Consider the following 24,680-nt stretch of genomic DNA (forward strand, 5'->3'; position numbering starts at 1 on the left):
TGCTGTCTATCATTCATGCCCTGTGCTGCTCCAAATGACCACATTTTGGCTGCAGAGGTCCTATATGAAGAGGGAAGGGAAAGCTCGGGGTCCCCACTGCCTGGTGGGGAAGCAAAATGTCAGTGGATCCCATCCACAATCCCAAAACCCATCGCTGGGATCAGTGTGAACCAACACACATCGCTCTCCCCCAAACCACAGATTTGGGGCTATCCAACCTTTCTCCTTTAGCTCTTTAGTTGGGACGACGAAAGCCCCAAGAATCCAAAACCACCCCTACCAGAGGGGATGCCTGGTGTCCTCCCCCTCCCCAAAGAAGCACTCGAGGATCATTTGGATTTAAGAACAAAAAGCTGATGCCACCATTTCAGTGCTTGTTAATTCCTGTGCTCAGCAGCTGCTTTGGCAGTGGGTTCTGGTTCAGCAGTTTCTGCCTGGTCCACAATGGGAGAAGGATTGTAGGAAAGATTTGGGGCTGGGGAAAAATGGGAGAGGTACCACAAGGGGTAAGGAGAGTGATCCATATCCCATTGGCTCTGGGCAAGGGATGAATATGGAGACAAAGTAGGAGAGAAATGAAACCTACAGACAGAACAAAGGGCAGAGAAAGGAAAAGAAAAAAAAGGCACTGTAGTACTTACAGTCTTTTGGAAGATGGTCTGGGAGATGGTGATGGAAGCAAGAGGAAGGATGGGGACCCAGTCACCCAGAGGTAATGGGGAGCAGAGCGAGCCTGCCCACAGTTCAGCCCTAATTCAGTGCAGTGGTGGGAAAATGCTGCAGCGTGGCCCTTCTGGCTGGAGGAGGGGTCATTCCATGGACAGAATGACAGCCAACGAGACCAAAGGGAAAGTTGTGAGACCCACGGGCCTCCCTAGCAGAGCCGGGAGGAGCCGGGCTTCCCAGAGCCCAGCACGGCCACGAGATGCCGTGGGGAGAAAGAAAACAACCCTGTGACGACAAGCAGAGGGAAGAAAATAAACCTTTCAGCTCAAAACACTTCCAGCAGCTGTAAAAACAAAGGGCCAGCCATGGCCAAACAACACCACAAAGGAGTGGCATGAAAGGGGATGGAGGACAACATGGAAAGGGGATGGAGGACAACACGGAGCCTCCCGATCCACTCGATGCCTCCCAAAGGCCAGCAGCTCGTGGGACAAACCTGCACGTGTCCCTTGTCCCAGCCTCTCCACAAAGACCCTACCTTCATCCCTAGCCTCTCTGGGAGGACCATACCCATGTCATCTCCTCATCTCCATCCTTTCCAAGAGGACCTCGTCCATGTCTCCTCATCCCCAGCCCCTTCAGGAGGACCCTGCCCATGTCAGCTCCATCCTCTCCAGGAAGACTCTCCCCACGCCCTCTTGTCCCCAGTCCCTCCAGGAGGACTCTACCATGTCCCCTCCATCCCCAACCCCTCTGGGAGAACCCCAGGTGCCCCCTGTCCCCACCTCATCAACCAAACATGCTATGCAAGGAGCACTACATTGAGAAGCTAAGGCACAAAGCAGGCAGCCCTCTCCAAAATGGGAAGGGCTCAGAACTCGCCCCAAACCAGGCTCCCATATGGGGCTTTGCTGCCAGTCCGAGGAGACGCCTTTTGCCTTCAGTCTGACTTCAGGGAGTGCTACAACCATTCTGCTTCCAAGTGTGCCAACCTGGAAATGCTTAACTACATTAATGAAATATAAATCCCGGACCAAACAGTGATCTCTTTTCACCCCATATCCCCACCCTGCAGACCCTGCATGTGCCCAGAACACCTCCAAAGGAACAGCAGCCCTGCAAACCAACCTCAGCACGAGCCCAGCCCAATGAGAACCACCCCGTATCTTCCTCATCGCATGCATTCAACACCACCACCATGCTTGTGACCACAGAACAATTCAAATTCAGCAGATCGATGCTTATTCATACAGCAAGGTGTTGTATTCCATTAAACAGAGAGCTCTGGGCAGGGAGGAAACCCGCAGCTCATTTGCTTCACCTCAAAGCTGCAGAAAGATGAGGACACATCGCACTGCCCAAAGACAGAATTCATTCTGCTGATGACATATGATGGCTGTGTGCTCCATGGGACCTTTTGGATCGTGCAGACAATGGTGGGTTTTGCAGACACAAACAGGCACCAAAAGCACCCAACCCAGGCTATTTTAGTGGAGAGTGTTTACCTCTATTTCCACTCCCATTTGCATCTTTCCAAGCATTGTTTCATTTGCAATGTAAAACCAAATGAGGGTGGTGGAGACGAAACCACCTCTTGTCGCGGGGGAGGGGTGGAAAGCTTTTCCCACTCACCCTCCATTGCCTGCAGAGTAGAACAGCACCCAAGTGCCCATTTGGTGCCCCCTGATCATCACAGATTTGGCAAAAGGGAAAGAGGAGAGACATCAAAAGAGAAGGGATCCTTGGTGTCTCCCTGGGATGCCAGCGCTGCAGCGGTTAAAAATTAGACAAATTGAGGCCCATTTCCAAATCATGTGGAAATGCCACGGGACCATGGCCAAACAGCCCACTGGTGTGGCCTTGGGGGTTTCTGTGGGTCTCCTATTTAGGGAGAAGGATCATCTATGAGTGGACTCTGCAGCTAAGAACGTAGCAGTGCAACCCATCAGCTTCCTTGGAGTAAGAGGGGAAGACACAGATTGTGTCTTTAGTGAGAGCAAGCATGGGGGGAGAGGAGGGACAGAAGGGAAAGAGCAGGCAGGAGCCTCTGCTCTGCATGGGAGTCTACAGGGCTGCCATTCTGCAGCACTGGCAACCCAACCCTGCACCCTCAGCCCCCAACCCCAGCCCCCAACCCTGCACTCTCAGCCCCTGACTCCGCACCCCCAGACCCCAACCATGCATCCTGAGACCCCAACATTGAAACCCCAGACCCCAACCCTGCACCCCCACACCCCAACTTTGCACCTTCAGCCCCTGACCCTGCACCCCCAGCCCCATCCAAGCATCCTGAAACCCCAAGATTGAACCCTCAGACCTCAACCCTGCAACCCCCGACCCCAACCTTGCACCCTCAGCCCCTGACCCTGCACCCCCAGACCCCAACCATGTATCCTGAAACCCCAACATTGAATCCTCACACCTCAACCCTGCACCCCCAGACCCCAACCCTGCACCCCCACACCCCAACCTTGCACCCATAGCCCCCAACATTCCCCCCCCATCCCCACACCCCCAGCCCCACTCAGGATGCCCTGACCCGCACAGGATGCGACGCGCGGAGCCACGCGATCTCTCTGGCCCCGATGATTCAGCCCACAGGAAGGCTCATCGAAGAAGAATTGTTCGACACAATGAGAAAAACTTTCCCAAACAAAGCGTTCTCCACACCACCTGCCTCCGCGGGGCCGAGCCGAGCCCTGAGCTCCAGCTTTTGTTTGCAAATCGCTTCAAGACTGCCGTTGCCACAACAAAGCTTCGGCTTTTTTTCCCCCCTTCTCCTTTTCCAAAAGGACTTGGCTGAATGTGGGGCTCCTCATGGAACCCCAAATTGCCCCCACAGCAGCAGCCGTGCACCCCATCACACTGGAACAACACAATTCAGGTCCCAGCGCTGCAAATACAGAGCTGCAACCTTCTATATCCAGAATACACATCCCCAGGTTTCTGGGATCCCCAAAGCACACCCAGCAGCCGTTCCTGGGGTTTTTGGGATCCCAAAGCAGCGCAAAAAGCTCAGGATTTGGGGGGATAACCCCATATGTAGCTAAGGAGTGTCCCCTCCGGGCACCAATTCCAGCAGAGCTCAGGCATCACAGTGAGATATTTACCTTCAGAACGGTTTAAGGACAGATGTGACCTATTTAGAGCTCTGCCAAATATTTCAGTAATTGAATATACCATCGATTATTTAAATTGCATTAAAAAGGGCTGCGTTTGATCTGCTTGCTACTAAGAAGCACCGTTTCCAAGAACCATGGCTTTTTATTCCCCCTCCTCCCCTTAAATATAAATACTTCAAGATGTTCATTTGCCCTTTCCCCTGCTAAGAATCCACATCTTTGCATAACCACACTCTGCGTCCCACGTTCCACTTCTGCCCCTAAAGCCAAGGGGACACAGGGGGAGCTCACCTGAATAAAACCAGCTCTGTTTGAAGCTCATGGTGTCGGTGCTGAAAACCCATTGAGCATCACCCCAAGTCTGGTGGGGAAATCAGTGCTGCAGGGGGCCTGCACCCCCAGACCCCCAATCACGCATCCCCACAGCCCCTGCTTCACAAGTCACCTCTGCTGTCCCTGAGCCCTCAGTGTCCCTGGGCACGGGGGGAGGTGCCAGCAGATGGCACTCGGTGTGTGGCACAGCTCCTCCAGGTCTGGGAATGAGCAGCACTTGTCCCCACAGTGCATCTCACACCATTCCCTGGCCACATCCCCTCACCAGCTCTTTGGGAACTGCATGCAGATCTGAAAGAGGATTCTATTGCCCTGACCCCACTCATTGCCACCTTTGGGCAGGCACTGATGCACTGCTCAGCAGTGCTCATTTTCTCCCCCTGTTCTGCAAACCCATGCAAGCAGCAGCCCGGCCTCATCCGGCACTGCACACCCTTCAGATGCTGCCACACATCACAGCCAGCTGGGCAGGGCTTGGGTTCCTTTCTAAAGCCAGCTGAAATGAAACCACACCGCAGCTCCCCGCAGCATGGGATGTGCCTCCCACTGCTCCCATCAAGCACGGGTCAGGGTCTGCAGGCAGCCAGGAGCCCCGCTGTGCTGCAGGGTCAGCATCCAGCCACGCACCGTGCTGCTCTCAGCACCTCCCTGTTAGCAGTCCTAAGGGACTTATGCTACAGAAGGCAGGAAAGCAGCAGAAAAAGATGGGAATTCTTGCATCCTGCTCCCACTCCTGCCCCAAAGCAGCACAGGACCCAGCAGCAGGCGCAGCGCACGGATGAGCCCCTAGCAAACCTCCACCTCTCCCCACACCTCCAGATGCCTTGAGTGCGCTTCCAGCTGATCCATTGGGAACAATTCCATCCCAACCCCAAGCCAAATCCCCATTCTGCCCAATGCTGGTGGGCACCTACCCCTGTGCAGTCCGTGCAGTGCTGCCATGTCCACAACACAGCTGCAATCCTGCGCTCAGCGTCCCATCCCTGCGCTCCTCCTCCGGCCGCCCCGTCCCTGCCCACCGCCGCTGCCTTTGTTTGGGGACGGCAGAGTTCACTCTAAGGACAGGCAGAGGCACTTAAAAGAAAGTTAACGAGGTTTATGGTGTGGATTAAGTTTACCGAGGGGGGGGGGGGAGTGGGTTTATGATGCCCTGCCCGGGGAGTTGAGAACATGGAGCAAAACAGGCAAAGAGCATCCCGGGCAATGAGAAGCGCGGGGAAAAGCTCAAAGCGCCCTTACCCACAGCTGTGATCCCCTTGGCACCAGCTCTGTGAACGGCCAAGGTCAGGGCTTGGCTGCACCCCTCCGATCACGTCCACATGGCAGCTTTGGAGAGGCTGTTTGCCCTCTAACAAAAGCCATCCCCACCCCATCCTGCCCGGCTCTGTTGTGGTGATATGGGGGATTTGTCTGGCAAGGCTCCGTTGGCTGCTTATTGTCTGGTTCTCCTTTATCTGCAGATCTCAAAGCGTTTTATAAATGTTCAAACCTCAAAGCCTCTCTCTCCAGGGAACAAAACTGTTTCGAGCTATTGTACCTATAGAGAGACTTGCCCAAAAATTAAAGCAGTGCTGGAAGTGCAGCGGTGGCGACCGGAGCTGACACAGCCCTATGGCACAACACAAAAATCATCCCTTGAGTACCTGCATGAACCAACCCAGCTCTGCCACCACCCACCGTGTTCTCCATCCACGACCACTTGGCTGGAGAGCCCTGCAGTCTCCAGCACAGAAATCTGTTCAATTCTGCCATCCAAACCACAGTGTAGCTTGTTCATCTTTCAGTTTTCTCATTTTGGGTAAAAAAAAAAAAAAAAAAAAAGCACCAGCCCTACGGTTTCAACTTTGTGGAACATTATTTAAAGGAAACGGAACAAAAAACCACAGTGCTTTGAAAAGGACTAAGTGAACTGGGGGTGAAGGGCTGTTCTCTATTTCAGAACTGACCCAGAAGGGCTGGAAGAGGCAGCGATGCTCACACCAACCTCCCAGTGCTGTAGGGTGGGATGGAGCCAGCACAGGGGTGCTCTGCCTTGGGGAACCCCATTCCAAAGCCTCGGAGGGATGAGGAGGAGAAGCAAAGGAGCACGGCTGCATGCAAAGACTCTCCTGGATTCCCATCTGGCTCTGCAACCAACCCAAACTCACCTCATGTTGTTGGTTCTTTGCTATGAGAGTGGTGAGGTGCTGGAACAGCTGCCCAGAGAGGCTGTGATGCCCCGTCCATCCCTGGAGGTGTTCAAGGCCAGGATGGATGGGCCCTGGGCAGCCTGGTGTGGTATGAAATGTGGAGGTTGGCGGCCCTGCATTTGGCAGGGGGTTGGAGATTCATGATCCTTGAGGCCCCTTCCAACCCTGGCCACTCTGTGGTTCTGTGATGTGGGATAAGCTCTTACCAACAGTTCAGCTCCCGGCCCAAAGGACCTCTGATTTCGGTTGCTACAAGACGAACAGCACTGGGAGGACCCCAGACATCAGCTCCCCAAATGGGAGCACGCACAGCATCACCTCTGCCCCATGCCCAGCACAGCACTGCTGGGTCAGACTCACACCTGATGTTCCACACAAGGATAAACCTGGAGAAGCTCAAGGAGCCACAAAGAGCACAGAAACCCCACAGGGTAGAATTCACCACTCGTTTCCCCATTTCTGCTCACATCCAAGCAGCATTTCCTGAGCTGCGGGGTTCCATTTGGACAAAGTTCATGGTCTGTTTTGCATGGGGCCAGGCAGTATCAGGAGAGCAATGCCAGGAGAGCAATGCCAGGAGAGCATCACCAGGAGAGCATCACCAGGAGAGCAGCATCTCTGTGTCATAAGCCCCCCAAATTTGGGGCACAGCCCCCTGGGAAGGGTTCAGAAGGGCAGCAAAGAGAGGGAAAGCAAAGGCTTGTGGACACCTTGACCAGAAACAGAGGCTTAAAAATAAACGAGGGCTCAGTTTTGAGTTCTGAGCTAACAGAAACCGAGAGGACCCACACAGGATCTCTGCTGACCACAAGGCTGAAGTTCTTCTTCAGCTGTTCTGCCTTCAGCGCGCTCCTGGGGTGCTCTGTACCAAAGGGAAGGTGCTGGGATGAGGCTGTGCTCAACCAGGGGGGATCAGGGCTGTAAAACAGGCAGCAGGAGCTCCCCAGTATGCCCTGACTCCCCCCCCCTTGGGCACAAATCCCACTTCTAGTGTTAAAGCAACACCGGCAGTCAGCAGCACGCTCAGGAGGGGAAGATGTTGGGGGGGGGGGGAAGAAAAGCATCCAAGTGGCGAATATAATAGTTGGAAGGAAAAGCAGATTGAAAAAAATAAAAATGAGGGGGTGGTGAAATAAAACAACAACAACAACAAAAAAAACTCAACAAAAATCCTCAGGAAGTCATCGAGTCATTGCTGCTCTTTGCTGAAACAATAGACTCGGGATGCTGGCTAAGTTATAAATAATCCTGCTGGCTACACAACACAAATGCAAGATGGGAGCGGGGTAACTATCGCTCTGCAGTGACTCACAGCCTCCTTCATGCAGACCCAAAGAAGGGCAAATGCTGCAGCACCGGGGTGAGCTCTGCGCTGGCATTTTGGCTCACTGGGAACCCGAAGCAATTGGTGATGATCCCTGCAAAGCGCCAGGCGAGCGAGCGATGGGGGAAAATAATGGCAAGCCACCAACTCCACAAACATCCTCCTCTTTTTAGGAAGGAAGTCGCCATTGCGAGACGATCCGGTGAGGCTGCTGGTGTCTGTTTTCCAAATTGTAATCTGGGAGTGAAGCAATGGATGAGCAGAGCAGGAGCAGCACGGGGAGATGCTCAAGGCAAACCCCAGGAAGGGACAGGAGAAGGGATGGCACGGAGCATCGGGGATGGATGTGACCTGTTTGGCCTTGTAGTTCTCATGGGGATGGGAAGCCCTGTCTTTTTGGGGACCCAACAACCCAGGGTGCTGCAGGTTTATCTATGGTGGCAAGAAGAACTCGTGCTAAGGCAGAGATCATCCCAACCTGAGACCCTGCCATTCGGAAGCGACCTACCTTCCTTTTTTAATATAAGAGGGAAAAAAGAACACCCCAACACAGCACGGTTCAAAAAGAGTTTCCTGACTTGTTATTCCAATCACCCCGGTCTGGAAATGTAATCACACTGCTTCAACTGCATCAACACAACAACAACAACAACAAAACACAACCTAAACTTGTCTTAAAGACTGAGCTGACCTGAGAGGCCCAGGGGAAAGGAGAACAAAAGTCAGAGCCCTGCAGCACCCGCGTGGAAGATCCGAGAGGATGTGAAATAAGCTGGATAGGAGCTGATTTTTAAGTTGGTTTTCTTCTTTTTTTCTTTTTGCCAGGTAGGCAAAGTAAAGGTCACTGAGAGCTACTGAAAGGTAATGCTGAGCTTGCAGTGAGCAAAACTTGGAGAACAGAACAACCAAACCCATGGTTCAGTGCAGAGCTGTGAGCTCTGTGGCTCCTGCAGCAATTCAAGCAGCAGTGCTGTGTGCTGCCCAAAGCTGCTGCTCGTGGACAAGTGATGGTTTGGGCTGGGAAAACAAAGCAAAGAGCTCTGGAGCTCCACGAGCTGCTGCAGAGCCAAAGTGCTGCAGAGCCGGGTGCTTTGCTTGTGTTTTGGAAGAAGGGGTGCCTGTAGGTACTGTTATCTTCCTTAGGTCAAGGAGATGGCAAAGCCTAAAGAGAGAGCAGCAGCTCCTGAAATACATCCCTTTCCTTCAGGCTTGGGGGATGCAGAAGCAGCACAACGCCATGCAAGGTATGGGAGGAAAAGTGTGAGCAGGTTGAACCACGGTACAAGGAGGAATAAAGGCATCTCCTGCTCTCCTTTCTTTCTTTTTTTTCCAAAGAGAGGAAAAAAAAAAACCCCAAGCCCACGACATTTGATAGGGAGGCACATCCATCTTCCCACCGCCTCTCAGGCCATTCATCATTTGGATAAAATCCAGTTTCACATTGAAATTCAGCTGGACTTTCAAATGCAAATACGAGGAGAAGAGCAACATATGGTAGAGGTTAGTAGTATTTTTCCTAATTAAATGGCGCACTGCTGTTTTGTATAACAATGTTAATGGGGCATTAACAAGCCTTTGGAGGAGAGACCACCTCACTTTTAAAAATATGCCTCCGAAAAAGCAGAAGGGGCCCAGGATCTCCCCACTCTGCATTGTCACACAATTGTCCTCTGCAATGGGGGGCACAGCGGGGCAGGGACCCTGCAGCATTGGGAGAGGCAACAGTGATCAGCAACACCTGCATCCTCCACGGCTCTCTGGATGGATCCTGCAGGAGGGTGGCTGAGTCCTCCCCCGGGTCAGGGCCGTGTTGTGGTGCCTCCAATGGCACCCTGACAGCTCAACACTGCTCTCAGAAGGTGAAAATCACAGCAATTCGCCATCCCTGCGAGCAGAAGATGATTCAAACCCCTTGGAGAAGGAGAGGAATGGCTTCAGGTGGTCGCAACCCCGGCTGCTATGCGGGACAAGTGTCACCTCTGACACACAGCACTACCTGCAGGCAGGACACGGGAAGCAGCACGTGCTTTCCTGGAAGCTTTTCCTGTTTAAGACTGGTCAGGGTTCTGCAAACAACACCCTTTACTCTGCATGTTACCAAAACCCACCCACCCACGTGGGTTCCTGCCACTCTGGAATGATGCCATTCATTTCTCTTCGGTCCCTGCCTCACCATGAAGGTTTCCTGCTGGAAAAAAAAGCAGCTTGTGCCACGTTAACTTCACCTCCCTCTTGCTCCTGACGCAATCTCAAGCTAAATTTAGAGAGAGATGGTGCCTCTGGTCACTTTGGAGGTGGAGCTGTGCTGCTCAGGGCTCACAGCAGATGGACAGGAGGTTCTCAGGTTTTTCTCCTGTTAGTCTTGGAGCTGTGCTACCTGGAGAGAGGTAATTGAAAAATGCAGGGAAATAAAGGCAGGTGTCCTGGCATCCACCTGCTCTAGCAGTGAGGCGATGAGATATAAGCTGTTGCAAAGACATCTGCCTTCCAGAAACATTCAGCATCCTGAAGGGCACTGACAAAACCGCTCCAAAAATCCTCAAAAGATGAATCAAGAAACCTGCGCTCACTGCTCACCTTTTTCCTCCTTTGATACTTTTCCCTGTGCGCTTCCATCCCACAGAACCACACAAACCCAGAACCTCCACAACCGGAAGGAAAACTCCCCCATCCAACCCTAAAGCCAGGAGGAACATTCCCCCATCCATCCCAAAAATAGGAGCAACATTCCCCCATCCACCCCAAAGCCAGTCCGCACTGTGTTCAGCGCTGCATGGAGGGCAGGGCTGTGCATGGGGCTGCTCCAGTCCCACATCCCCAGGGCAGCAGTTGGGGACAGTCCCCTCCAGCCCAGCTCAGTGCCATGGGCACAAACACAGCGATGCCACAGCTGCCAGCCTTGGGTTTCAGTGCCATGAGGCTGCTTGCCTCCGGAGCTCTCCTACCCCCGGCGCACAGCCGGCCCCACTTACAATTACACATTCAGCACCACAATGTATTTCACACTGTATTTCATGCCTCATTTGGCAACAAAATTAATTAAACTTTAAGTCAACACTGAAGGAGCGCAGTACCTTTCTTCCCTGCGTGGCATATATAACTCAATTTGTTTAAACTAATGTGCTAATCAAGACTTGCAGAATACTTGGGAACCTTCTGGCAGGAAGGTCTCTGAGACCTGCAGTGAGATCATCTCCACGCAGGCTCATTTCAGCTTGGAGGTGCACAAGCAACAATCAACAGCCCTCAAATCACTGCACGGTTGGGTTGGAAAGGACCCCAGAGCCACCCACCCCATTCCCTGCTGGGGGCCCCCCCCCCCAGGGCCCACCCATGGCCTTGGGTTTCTCCAGCTATGGGGCGCCCACAGCTTTCTGAGCAACGTGTGAAATGCAATCCAACAAAAAGCATTAAAAATACCACCTCTCCTCCAGAAGACATCACTCACAAAGAGACACCTGCATTCAAACCTCCTGCTTGTGCATCCTGCTGGCTATGGAGCACGATGCTCATCCCCACACCTCAAGCCCATCAGCTTTGGGTGAATGCACATGCCCAGCACCTCAGAGCTGCTCAGATCCCTCATCCTCACTGCACGGTGACACAAGGGATAGCCAGGGCTCCCAGGGAGGCAGCTGTGAGCCTACAGGCTGCCACCCCCTCGCACTGCTCCTGGGATGTCTCAGCTATTTGCAGATGCTGGGAGAGGGCAGGCTAATCCCAACCCACGCGGCTGGGAATCCAAGAGGCAGATGTGGGCAAACTTCTTGGCATAACTGAGACAGCTGCGTCGGATGGCACCGTCCCACCACCCTGCAGCACCCAGAGCTGGTAGAACAGGCTGAGCACAGCAGCAAGAGCCAAGGCAGAAGAGAAGCACTGCCAGCGAGCTGCCACTCTGCGCTCACCTGCTGCAATGCCCGCGATAAGGGGCAGAGGTACCAAGCCTGCTCCAAGAGCTTTCCAGGCACAGCTTGGATCTCACTGTTCCTGGGCATGTTTCCAGCCCAGGGTCGGGTGATCACTTTGCATCTGCCCCGTCTGCAAGGAAACACTGCGCTCCCAAGAGGGTCAAGGACTGTGATCTGGTGGGCAGCAATGCTGCCTTCAGCAGAGGGTTGAAACTGGATGATTTTTAACACCCCTTCCAACCCAACCATTCGGAGATTCTATGACCTATCAGCTGATGATCTCTTGTCATGCACACGGTCCAGGGCTCCAAGCAGGCAGGAAACACACACACACACACACATCATATCACTGCTGTGAGCATGGAAGTCAAAGCTGCCTTCCTCCAGTCGAAGCAAAAAAGCACCACTGGTGAAAATGGTGCTTGCAAACAGCATCATCACCCCGTGGGGCTCAGACTGCTCATGCATTAGGACAGCAGCAAGCACACTGCATTTAACACTGATTTTGGGGGTCGATGAGAAGATGCATGTACAGCATCCTCCAGCCACGTTAGCACCACGGAGATAACAGAGCTAATTTGGAGATGAGCCCATCCAGAGTAATAAAATGGCACCTTGCACTGATCTGTCCCCTTAAGACACTCAATTGCTATCAATTGCTAAAAAAGCAACCATTAATTCCAGTTTGGGTTTAACTGCATACAAACATTAACAATGGAGATGCAATAGGCAGTGACCGGTCACACGCAGGACACGTGCTGGAGCACGGCACCCTACAGAGCATGCAGAATTCCAAATTAGCAGCAGCAAGGTCCAGCAGAAACGCTTGCCAGACCTGCTGGGCCCCTTCCAAAGCCATCTCTCCCCTTTGGAAAGGGCACAATAAGCGTGGAAGGCTTCGAGCCGGGATGCTGAGCCAAAAGCAAGCTTTCTGCCTACTCCCACCAGCAGAACACGATAGGAAGAGCGGGCAGAGGAGCACCCAGTGCTGGCAGGGCTTCCCAGTCACAGTCACATTTGGCACCTACCTTTTTTCCCCTCTCAAACACAGAAGTTCAGGTCTCGGCCCAATGCTCAGGCAGATGCAGGGTGAGCTGAGGCAGAGCTGCTGCTTCCCAGTGCCAAACCCTTAGCATGCTGCTGATCATTTTAACGGGATCCCTTGTGATCGAGGCAACAGCAGCCTAAGCAATGCAACAGCATTAGGCACCACCTCCTTTTATTAAAAGAAAGCAGGTGCAGCTTCTTTTGAAAGGCAGAAGGAGAACTCCCACTCCAGCTCTATGCCAGGTGAGGCACAGGAGCACTCCCCCCATCACAAGCCCTCGAGCAGGCAGAGTTTCACCAGGTCTGCATGGCCTCATCTTGGGAAGGGGAAGCTCTATGGCAGGAGATGCTTGCACTGCTCCAACTCCGTGGCAAAGCTAAAGCTGTGTGCTTAAACAAGGGCTGTGTTGCATTTGTGGTTTCTAAACAAAAACTGTCTCTTATCTCAGTGCAGTGTTGGCTCTCTGGCATCACCTGACATTCCCTGGGCCCTCTTCTGGTTTGAAATCTCAAAATCTGGCCAGAAGGATCTTTCCCCGGGGTGGGAGATGAGTAAAAATCTCCTTCCCCTGCACGTGTGCACCCTCTCACCCTAAATCTTGGCACACCAAAACTGGCAGTGAGACTTCTGAGTGCTGAGCTCACCTTGGAGCATCACCTTTCTGCGCTCTCCTGCACTGCACCCATCACAAACCTGGTCCCTTGGGATGGCCTCACTCCCTGCACAGGAAGCCCAAGGGAAAAATAAAACAGATTGGATGAAAAGGAACAGAAACTGATATAAGCTGCAGAGGTGCAGGGGGAGCACTTGGTATGGGAGGCACTCCATGGGGTGCCCCATGTCAGGGCTACAGGGCTGAAGGGACGTAGAAGTGAAGCCTTTTGTTTCCCCACGCCTGCTGACCCACGTTCCCCATCTCCAACCCTACTTTCCGGATTGTTTTCATGCTTTTGTGGGTTCTTTTTTTTTTTTTTTCTCTTTTTCAACTCCTATTTTCTGCATCCTTAACCTGATCCACCCCAGGGTGAGATCAGGGAGAGGAGGGAGAACAGGAGCCTCCCGAAGACACAGACAAAGCACAGCTGAAAGCCCTTCAAAGCACCGCCTGCAGCACGTGGGAGAACTTCCCTGAAAGTCCTCCTGGCTCCGTTACTGGAAGGGCCAGGCTGGGAGCATGGGGTGTTGCCCTCAGCACCCTCCTACACCCAGGCATGGAAACACTCCTGGGCTGCACAGAGCAGCAGACAATTGCTTCTTTCCAGGCTTTGTCTTGTCTACAGTAAGGGATTTGTCCTTCCTTTGATAACGGCCAGAAGTCATTTGTATTTGGAAGATGCTGTGATGCCAACAGAACGCTCTGATCGACTCCTCGCCCGTGGCAGATCCTGCTTTGGTGACACACACATGACACACAGGCAGCCCGAGGGACACGCTGCCATGGGAAGTGCCAGTTCCAAACTGCAAGTCCCATATTGCATCCCTCACGTCTGCCTTCCATCACGTATCAAAATAGCAAGCACAGCCCATCACTCCCACTTCAGCACAAGCAAAACATGTGGGGACTCGAGGCTGTTTGTAGGGAAACGTGATACAGCCTTACTAATAAAAGCTTCTCTTTTCCTCACTATGGCAAATAGTTGCAAATGCCATTCTGCAGCCTGAAAGCCTCTTGCTGCCAGCACAGTGCTCCAACCCCACTGCCTCCACTGTGATCCTGAATCCTGACCCACGGCTGCATGCACACACACCCTCATTAAACCTTCCAGCAGCTCACCTGTAGCACCAATGACACAGGCACCCTCATCTTACAGAGGATTTATTACTCTCGGTGCTGTTGCCACAGGTATCCAAGTTTGAATGCTGTTGAAAGCAGGCTTTCAAAGGGCACACAGACTCACCTGCCTCCAGGGAGAATGCATTCGCTTTGTTCGGGAGACTGTAACTTAAAATCTGTTACATGCACCAGCTTGTAACCCTTTGAAAAGCTCTCTGCTTCGCCAGCTTCAGATGTACTTCACGAACTTGCCCCGATCAAAGCAATCCCCTAACAGCCAGCCTTGTCTCCCAGTCTCCCCAGCAAAAAGGCACTGAACACATTTTGGGGGTGGATCTGCAGACCGGGAGAAAACCACCCCCCTTCTGAACCCACCTGAGAGATCCTGAGCACAGGAGCTCCCTTTAGCACAAAGCTAGAAAGAAAAGACATTGCAAAGAGACGCTGTGGTCTCTTTGACTCCCATCACTCCTCCTGTGTTAAATGTCAATGAGAAATGCTTATTTCCATGCCCAGCTCAGCACGCAGCTCCCTGCTAGGGGTGCAGCTTCAGTAAACACAGTGGGGCAGAGCCTTCAGCTTGGAGTGGTCCTCTGCAAACCACGAGATGGGGACACAGATGCAGCACAGGGATGACAAAACCCCATCCTTCTAGGAGTGAGATGACAGGCGCACGCTGAGCACCAGGGCTAAAATGCCAGCAGCAAACAGCACGGCCAAGGCTGGAAAATGCTTCTTGCAGCTCACAGCCTCAGGAAGGCCAACCTCCATGCTATAAATGCTGTGGCTGTGGCCTGCATGACGTCAGCTCCATCCTAGTGGCAATTGTTGGGTTGCGTCGTGCCAAAAAAGCGCAGAGCGGAGGTGCTGAATTGTCCAGGCAGCGGGATAGCTAAACCAGTTCCTCCCTGGTGCATTTGAGGACAGAAATGAGGGAAACAGTGGCAGAGCTTAAAATAAAACCAGGAGACAAATATAAAAGCAAAGAGATCTCGGAGCTGAAGGGCTTGTGTTAACACTTTTGAGTTTCCTGGCTCCGGAGTGCAGCAGGTCCCCCTCCCGGGGCCACCCACGCGCTCTGGGGCAGCCAAGGCACTTATTAATTGGGATTTGGAAAGGATTTAAACTTGGGGAGGTTTTCTCATAGCGCTGCATCTCTTTACTGACCAGCTGGGCTCGGGAAGTGAAAGCCTTCTCGTGGTGAATGGGGCACAGTGACGGGCAGGGAGCAGCGCACGGCTCCCACCACCTGCTGTTGCCCAAAGGGCACAGCCTGGAGCCTTGAGATCCTCAGAGGTAGAAAGTTAACAGCCCTGGGACTGTGGAGGAGGGAGATGAAGAGTGAGGGGCCACGAATTCACATTTCCAATGGTGGGCAGAAGCATGGAACATCGTTATTTGCGGCACGTCAGATAACATCGGTTTGTTATCTTGGGGTTGTTGTAATGATGAGATAGTGATGTTAAATTAAGCAAAACCAGTGCCCACAAACTATGAAAACCAGCCCTTGCCACTGTCTAGGACCTCATTTAGACAGCATGGATCCTTCCAGAAGCTGCACTGCACCCCTGCACACAGCACATCTCATCAGCATCTCCCTGCAGCTATTCCCCCAGCCAGCAAGAAATCCATCCTCAGACACCAGGGGTAAGAGGGAAGTCCCAAACACAGCTCCCATTCTCCGAAGAGCATTAAGGACAAAGAAGCTGAAGGGCAATGCTGTGGCTGCAGCAACCCAAGCCAGGCTGCAGGACAGAGCTGTCCCACGGTCTCCGGACGGGGACGGCAGCGATTGTGCAACCTCTGTTGTATAATATCAGCCCTCTGTTTTTATGAACTGCTCACAGCCAGATTCAAAAAGCAGCAGCCCAGAGGAAGGGTGGTGTCAACATTACCTTTCAGTCACCCGAAAGAAAAGAGAGGGGGGGGGGGGCAAAAAGAAAGGAAAAAAAAAAAGATTTTGTGCTGTTTCAGCGGCTGCCCAGCCAAGCAGAGGGGGGTCCAGTCAATGCATGGCTGCTGAGCACAGCCCTGCCTGCAGCCTCCCCTCTGGCCAGCCCTGTAGAGCCTGCAGCCAAGGCAGCCTCTGAGCAGGAAACGAATTAATGGGAGCTCACTCCAGGGCTGTTCTCTCTCATGTAGCATGTCTTGGGTGGATTGTTTGAACGGCAGAGGTCACAGGCAACATACGCACATGTCGGAATGCTTGCTGCGGAGCTCAGCTTCCATTTGGGTTATAAGCTGAGAGTTTCTGCCCTTGAATCTCCTCCCTTTCCTCCAGCGCTCATTCAATGGCTTACCTCCCTGAGAAAGTGTCTGCTCAAAGCCATCCTGACAAGCAGCTGAGCAGGGTGAAAGCTCTGTGCTGAAAGGGCACGGCAGAACAGGGCAGAGCACCCCTCACACACTGCACATCCCTGTGAGCCCCCAAAAGCTGCCCCCTCATTGCTCCCTGCCAGAAGTGGTCCCAAGGGTTGGACACAGGCACTGCTGTCAGCATGGCCAGGAGGTCCCCGGATAGCTCAAGTGAAGCTGGGGCTGAGAAGATCAAGTTTTATCCATCCCAGCTTCCTGCAGCGAGTGCTGCGTAGAACACAGCAGCAAAAGCCTGGCACAGTGCTGTCCCCAGATTCCCCACTTCAGCCCCAATTTAATCCCCACCATGCTCCTTTCTGACATCTGAAAGCTCTGTGCCCTTCAGTGAACCCTTTATCACAGCTGGCTGGGTTCCCAAACCCCTTTAAGGGATGGGGGGAGCCTCTTCCCTGCACATCTGCAGCCCAGTGGGATGGACTCAGCAGCCCAATGCTTGCATATGGGCTCATGCAGCAGCTTCACACAGCCCTGCTGCCACCTCCGTGCTGCCTGGGAGTGGGCGACCAGGAGGGCTTTGCAAAAGGAACCTTTGGGAACAGAGAGATCCATCATACCTGCAGCAGGGAGCTGAGCAGGGCAGACATCCCACACCTTTTGGACAGCAGAGCATCACCAAAGCATCTCCTCAGTGGTGTCCGTACACCCTGGAAGATTTTTCTCTGTACATCTGCAGACATGTGTTCATCTAAGCAGCTTAACAGACCAGCATAGACTGTCTGCCCAGCACAAGCCCTCTGCCTGACCATAGATAGTTGGGGCAACAGAGAACATCCCAAGAAACAGCAGCAAACAGCCACCAGAAAAACACACAGAACTACTGAACCCGCTCCATTCAGGGCTCTGGAAGCAAATACACATTTATTACTTTATGTTGTTAAGAAAAAAAAAGATAAAATTGAAGATGACAATACCTGATCCTCCAAACTGAGTGCTTGCTAGGGTCGTGGGTCTGTTTTTTCCATTAGCCACTGGCAGGGGAAACATCTAGAAAAACAGAAAGATGAGAGAGAAAGGAGATTTCAGTCTGTGAGTTTTGCTGTGCTGCTGCAAAGAGGGGGTCAACACCGGGCAGGGAGGGGAGGGCGGGATGAGGGGAGAAAAAAGGAGTGCTTTACTGATGCAAAAAACTTTCCTCGCGCCCCTGCTGCACACATCAGCTGCAGGAGGGCCAGGAGAGCAGCACAGCTGCGTGCAGATGCACACACACACATTCCTACGTGCACAAACTCCTGTGTACACAGCACGTCTGGTTCCTTAGGTGTGACTGAGAGCCATCCAAGCAGCATCAGAACCCACAGCTCCTTCCCCAAGTGCTTCATTCAGACCAAAGGGCACCCAACGGGGCTGCTTTCATTCATACAACACTCCCAGGGTGATGGGCAGCACCCGGCACAGAAGCATTTAAACCCACTGTGAACGACACGAATGCATTTGGCCAACTGGGCGGCGCTGGCTGTTGTTTGCTGCGCTGCTGCTGCCCTCATCCTCAACCAGGGAGCTCCCACCATCAGCAAACCTGCATGAACATTTGTGGTGCGAGCAGGGAGGCCTTCAGAAGCTGCTATTTAACATCTGAGATGCACCTGCGTGCAGCAGAAAGCTGATTCTCCTCCGCAGCCAATAAAACCAGCGGTGGGAAACGCCTGCTGAATTCACATTTTCATATCCTCTGCCACTCCAGTTACTTTCACCACCAGCCATTCCAACTGTTATTATTTTTCACTGTGCAATGTCTGAGTAACTCCAAAGTTTAATGCTCTGAACATTAAACGATGCAACGGCAGCAGAGCTTGCAGGAAGGCAGCTCCATACCCTGACATCACATCACTGCTCTCTGCCCATGGCCAGAGGAGCTGCTTCATACAGAACCAGCCCAGTTACAAACGTTGGTGAGGACAAAACACAGCTACACACAGTATGGATGCAAAGGGAGCAGTAAGGAAACCAACTGCCATTCAAAAAGCAGACATTTGGGATCATAGATATATATATGCACACTGCAGGCATTATACACACTTCACATAGAGGTGTGGGTGCTGTCTGAGCACACAGGGGCTCCCAGCAGCCCTGTACCCCCCCAGCTGCTGCCTGGGGTCTGGAGCTCTGGGGGGCCTCTGAGAGCCTGGCCCCCCACTGCTACACAAGCTTTGCTTCCTCAGGAAGTCGGGCTACAAAAGAAACCAACTCTGACAGCGCTGAGGCTCGCAGCCTGCCTCCCTCTGCAGTGCCACGGCGTTGTTTTCTGCAAATAGCTCGGAAAGGATGGAAAGCAGAACCTGCACGGCTGCCCCGAGCTGTGCCCACCTCCATCCCTGCTACGGTGCAAGAAAGCAAAGAGGTCAAAACCTCCTTTTCTAAGAGGAGGTGCCACACGTGTGGACGCACTGGCACAGGTTGCCCAAGGAGGCTGTGGATGCCCCATCCCTGAAGGCATTCAAAGCCAGGCTGGATGTGGCTCTGGGCAGCCTGAGCTGCTGGTTGGCCACCCTGCACACAGCAGGGGGTTGGAGCTGGATAAGCGCTGTGCTCCTTTTCAACCCAGGCCATTCTGTGATTCGATGCACGAGCACCGAGGGACGGGACGTGCAAACATCACAATCACCAGCAGTGAAAACACAACAGCAAAAAAGCACCACCGGCTCTTCGTCACGAGCGTTTCTGCTCACACGACTTGCTGATGCTGGCAGAGGAAGGCTTCGAGTGGAGAGAATGAGCAGCCTTGTTCCACTGCGCTCTGCAAAGCGGGGTCCCCCCCCGGGCAATCCCCAACCCGCAGGGATGCCCTCGCCCCCGCGGTTCCTGTCCTCCCCTCCAAGGGACCGCGGAGGAGGGAACCCCGACTGCTCGCTTTGCATCTTTTTTGAGGGCTCCCAGCATCACTTTTTGGTTTTTTTGGGGTGGCTGTTTTTGCTGCCAACCTGTTTTTCCACCGCAGTGTGGGCTGTGTGGAGCAGTGGGGCACAGTCACCCTCCAAGCGCCCGCCTGTGTCACTCGCAGCCCAGGTTCACCCACCCACAGCGAGTTTCCTTTCTGCTTGAAACTCAGCTTCAAAAATAAACAGGGGGAGGAAGGGGGAGGCTGGCACACACAGGGGGGGACCCGGCACAGCCTCCCAGGCTCCGTAATTGGGTCATTACAGGGCCTTTGTCGGATTTGAATCCTGTCGATTTAAGCAGTTGTGTGAAATCCCCCATGTTAAGTCCCCCCGTGCTGGATCTGACACTGCCAAAAGTGCGTCCTCGCAGCTCTGAGCCCACACTGCTGCCTTTATCACAGCATCATAGAACGGCCTGGGTTGCAAAGGACCACAACGACCATCTCTTTTCAACCCCCCTGCCGTGTGTGCAGGGTCACCAACCAGCAGACCAGGCTGCCCAGAGCCACATCCAACCTGGCTTTGAATGCCTCCAGGGATGGGGCATCCGCAGCCTCCTCGGGCATTTCTCCCAGATGCAAACCCAGAGCACAAGAAACCCAAACACTCAGGAAGTCCCAGCCCCCGCGCTCCCAGCGGCAGACTCGTAAGAAAGGGAATTTGCCAGACCCAGTCACAGCACCTCATTTATTGGGCACTTCCACCGGAGCATCAGTGTTCTCACATTAAATGGCTGTTCTCACTTCCTCTGCTCTCCCACCTCCCGAATCCGGGCTGCACCGACCTCAGGGCTGAGCTCCCAACCCTAGATCTATTTTGCAGAGTGGAAGGCATCCAGCTGCTGATGCGGGGAGAAGAGGGAATTCGCTCCCTGCCGCTGCCAGCAGGATATTTCAGACGTGCTCATTCCAGACAGACCTTCCTGACTGCAGCCCCAACATCCACAGCGGCGTAAGGCAAACCTCACTTGGAACAAAAGCAGCAGTTTTATCACGGAAACGCAGATGCTGTGCCTTGGCCAGAGCTGGGCACTGGGTGCTGCTGTGCTGCAGGAGCCGCTGGAATGCTTTGGGTTCACCCTCATCTCAAGGGTTGGATCGCTTGCTGGGTGACTGCTCACCCTCTGCCCACCCTCACCGAGTCAGAACCCCGCATCCTGCAGCATATGGTTAATACTCTGCTAATAATCATGGCTGTTAACAGTATTTCACTCCTGCCAGAGACCCAGGCTGGCACGCAGCCTCCTGCTGCTCTCCAGCTTGGCACTACGGGTGAGCCCCACAGCCAGGATTCCCACCCCACGGACCCCCATCCCCATCAGGGATCCTTCAGCCCTTCCCAGGACGTGACAACACCAGCAGCGTGGGGGCCAGGATGACCACACCAAGTACCTCCCAACACACACACACCATGTGCATCCCACACTGCAGAACAGAGCCTGGCAACTACTAGACCAAAAAAAAAAAAAATAATACAGCACCCAAACGAGCATCTGCAAAAAAAAAAAAAAACCAAAAACAAAACAGCACAGAGCTGGCAATGGGAATCAATAGGCAGGGTGCTTTCTTGAAGCTCTCCTCCAGATTTGCAAGCCCGCTCTGGACCATGGCCAGGGAACAGTGGTGAAAGCAAGCGTACAAATTACCTGCACTTTGGGGCAATTATAGAAAGCAATTTGTTCTGAGGAGGAGGGAAGCACTGCACGGTGCACAGCCCAGAGCTGCATCAGCCCTCCCAGCCACACGCTTGGCTCCTGCTCACCCAGATGCACATCACAGATTCCTTTGGTTTTTCACTCTCATTGTCAACTGATGGTGGTGGAAAAGCTGTAGGTGAGCGCTTTGCAGCTCAGTAATTACCTGATGTATTTATTAAAGAGTCTTAAGGCTATGAGCCTGTTCACACTGACAGCTCACAGCTCTGACCGTGCAGAGCCATGAGGCTCACTTAATGCACAGCACAGAGTGGGACCACAGCCTACAGGGGGTGAAAGGAAAGAAAAAAACAACAAAGAATCAAAGCACTGCTTTGAAGCAAAACGCCTCCAGCATCTCCAAATGCCTCCAGTTTTCCTCCATCCTTCATCAGTGGTTCAATGTTCCATTCCTGCTTATTCCAAAATACCCCATACGAATATATTTACATACACACATTTCTGAGTGAGCATTCTGGCCCCAAACCCTGCATCCCAATGACACAAAGCAACCCAGGACGCGGGGTGCAGCCCAACCACTCGCTAGGAAGCATTTAGCTTTTGCTCTGCATCCCACAGGAGCGCCGTTCCCATTCCCTTTACGCAGGCTCAGGGTGTGAGGAGCTGAGGGTTTGTGAAATGGACCTGGCTTAACTCCAGGCTGTGCTGGAGCCCAGCAGCCAACTGATCCCACAGGGAGGGGAATGTCTTCGAATCAGTTGCTGGCAAATGACATTTGCAGGCCCTGATCCCTCAAACGGCCGCCCCCAAACGTCGGAGCCTCAGACGAGCCCAGGACAAATTCTGGTCATTCCCCAGGTTTACACCAGCGTAGGAGGGCTGGAATTGAACCCAAATTCAACCCCTGGCTGAAGATTAGTCTCCAAGAAGAGAAATATTCAGATACAGAGGGAACGGGTCAGGACCTCTCCGTGGAATACAGCTCTCAGCATGCAAATGAAGCTGGTTTGGTAATTTGGAAATAAAGCTTCGGGTTTCTGAAAGCGAGTGGGATTTGATTTTCTTTCTTTTTTGTTAAGAGAAAAAGCAAAGCAGGAGAGGAACTGACACAGCCTGACCCACAGCTCTGCTTCAAATGGGTGCAGGGGATGGCACTGCTCAGAGCAGGACCCCAGGGACGAGAACAGGAGTAACCATGCAGCACTTCCAGCAAACCCTGAGCTCACACGTCCACCTCACCCAGTGCCCACAACACCCACAGAACATGGCACTGCTAAACAGCATCCCAACAGGACGAAGCAAACCGGACCTCTGCAAATTGCTATGACACGGGATGGAGACCTCACCCCCCCCCAACACATAGGGACAGGCAGACACCTCAGCCCTACAAAAGCTCCCACTGCTCAACCTCAGCAAAACGCTGCCACGCTTCAGCACTTCCCACAGGCACAACAAGCACAGTGGGTGCCCCTCATTTTGCTGCCATTTCCCTCCTTTCCTCTCCCTCAAGGTGCAACAAAACCCAGCCTGGGGCCGGGTGCCCCCAGCCCCCCCAGCAGCAGCACCGAGGCCGCTCCTCCCATTGAGCTGCTTTCTCTATCTCTGCAGCACCAACGCTTATCTTAAAAGCAAGACACGAGCTGTGAGCACCCTGAGGGTGCAGCCCACAACCGAGGAACCCAACAGAGTTATTCTCCTTTGAACGCAGCTCTCCCCTCTGCAGTTACACCTGCCAGCCCTGCTGTGGCACGACGTGCAGAACGCCATACGTCACCAAACACTGGGCACAAACCCTGGCCAAGCTCTGTGGGACTTCTCTTCCCCCTGAGCTGCACACATCCCCATATGGGGGAACTTTTAGGTCCTGTTTCTTTGAAAAACAGCGCTCAAAATGCAGCTGAAGGTTTCCAGGCTACAGAAAAGCAGAGAGAGGGGAACACGAGAGCCTGAGTCCCGCTGAAATCATGAGCTGGAGAGCTTGGATAAATTTCAAACTGAGATAGAATAACCTGCGGGAGCAAAAGTTTAATAGTCTGGGGTTGGGGAGAGGAAAAAAAAAAGGCTGATTGATCGGCTACTGAACTTACAGCTCTGCATCAGGTCCACATTCAGGGCTGCAGCAGCAGCCACCCAGCACTCTGCACCATCAGCACCGACACAGAGCTCGCTGCCTTACATTGCCCCCGAATTTCACATCTGAACAAGCACCTCTGAGTGCTCCCTGCGAGGAAACACCACGCTTGGAAGGGGAAAGTGAGGGTTGGGGGGGAGTTGGGGGGCGAGGGGAGGGACCAGGAGGGGCAGCAGTTTCGCTTTAACTTAAAAATAAACAAGTTGCAGCACATGTGCACGCACACAAACAGGGCACATCTGAAACCCATCATGTCCAATTTACAGGCTCACATTTCCTCCCCTTCCCAGCTCCCTACCCACAGCCCCGGGCCCTTTAAAGCCCCCCCCGGGCGCCTTCGCTCACCATACTGAAGTCCAGCAGGTCACTGAGCTCTTTGTCTGTCCCAACTGCAGCCATTCTCTGCTGCTGCTGATTCATACTCCCACAGACTCAACAGTGGCAGTCCTAGAGAAAGCAAGGGGGAGGGGAAAGAGATATTTTAATGACTGGAGCCAACCACCCACCCCATTGATGAATATTTAAAAAAGACAGAGAGAGAGAGAAAAGGGAAAGAAAACACAACTCCAATGCACGTTCCCAACACACAGAGGCTGCGGGCAGAGCCTTCACACAGCACCCAGCACAGGAACAAGAGCTCTATTGACCAGACACACTTGGATGTTGGTTTTTTGCTGCCAATTGCACTCGTTTGGGCCAATTCTGTTCTTGGCGTGCGGCGAATGAAGGGGGAAAAAAGAAGAAAAGGGGAGGAGGGGAGGGGGGGGAAAACAAGTGAACTCGTTTATCAAAGGGTTCAGGGTGAGTTATCACTCGGGTGCTTGTCTGGCTTGGCTCGCCTTGTGCTTCCCCCTCTTCTGGTGCTTCTCCTTGCCCAGTTATAAAAATGAGAAAGAAGGAAAAGCAAAACAACAAAAAACCCAAAGGTCTGAACTTCTGGCTGCTTCCCTGAGGCTGCTGAGCACCTGCAGCTGTGCTCACGGGGATGCCCTGAGCAGGGAGGAGCAAACCCCAGCCCCCCTCCCAAAAAGAGGAGAAAGAAAAGAAAAAGAAAAAGCAGTTTTCAGACAGCGTTGCAAAAACAGAACCCTTCGGGCATCCTGGTGAAACGGATAAATGTTCTTCTTCCAAATTTACAGGTTGTTTTTATTATTATTATTATTTTTGCCCCTAAAGGGGAGATTGATCCTTTTGGTGGAGTCGCTGCAATAGGAAAACATTTCCTTGGGAGGGAGGCAGGGGTCTGGGAGGAGATGGAAGATCCCTTTTTTTTTTT

General features: G+C 53.0%; 1 protein-coding gene across 7 annotated transcripts in view; it reads right to left on the minus strand.

Annotated features, from left to right (window-relative positions):
- TCF3 (transcription factor 3) overlaps window positions 1-23,847 on the minus strand; it is a 46,055-nt gene extending 22,208 nt beyond the window's left edge. For 6 of the 7 annotated variants that reach the window (XM_042837141.1, XM_042837138.1, XM_042837142.1 and 3 more), the window contains exons 1-2: window positions 23,750-23,847; window positions 17,655-17,727 (exon numbers count right to left, since the gene is read on the minus strand). In XM_042837141.1, coding sequence (XP_042693075.1) covers window positions 17,655-17,727; window positions 23,750-23,824 — 148 coding nt within the window. In that variant the 5' untranslated portion in view covers window positions 23,825-23,847. Of the gene's footprint in view, window positions 1-5,035; window positions 5,104-17,654; window positions 17,728-23,749 lie in introns of those variants that run through there. The other variant, XM_042837144.1, reaches the window with a different exon arrangement.
- Window positions 23,848-24,680: the final 833 nt, after the last annotated feature.

This window comes from Centrocercus urophasianus, unplaced genomic scaffold (assembly GCF_019232065.1).
Source record: "Centrocercus urophasianus isolate 14NV4802_14NV808 unplaced genomic scaffold, USGS_Curo_1.0 seq_681, whole genome shotgun sequence".
Lineage (NCBI taxonomy): Eukaryota > Metazoa > Chordata > Aves > Galliformes > Phasianidae > Centrocercus > Centrocercus urophasianus.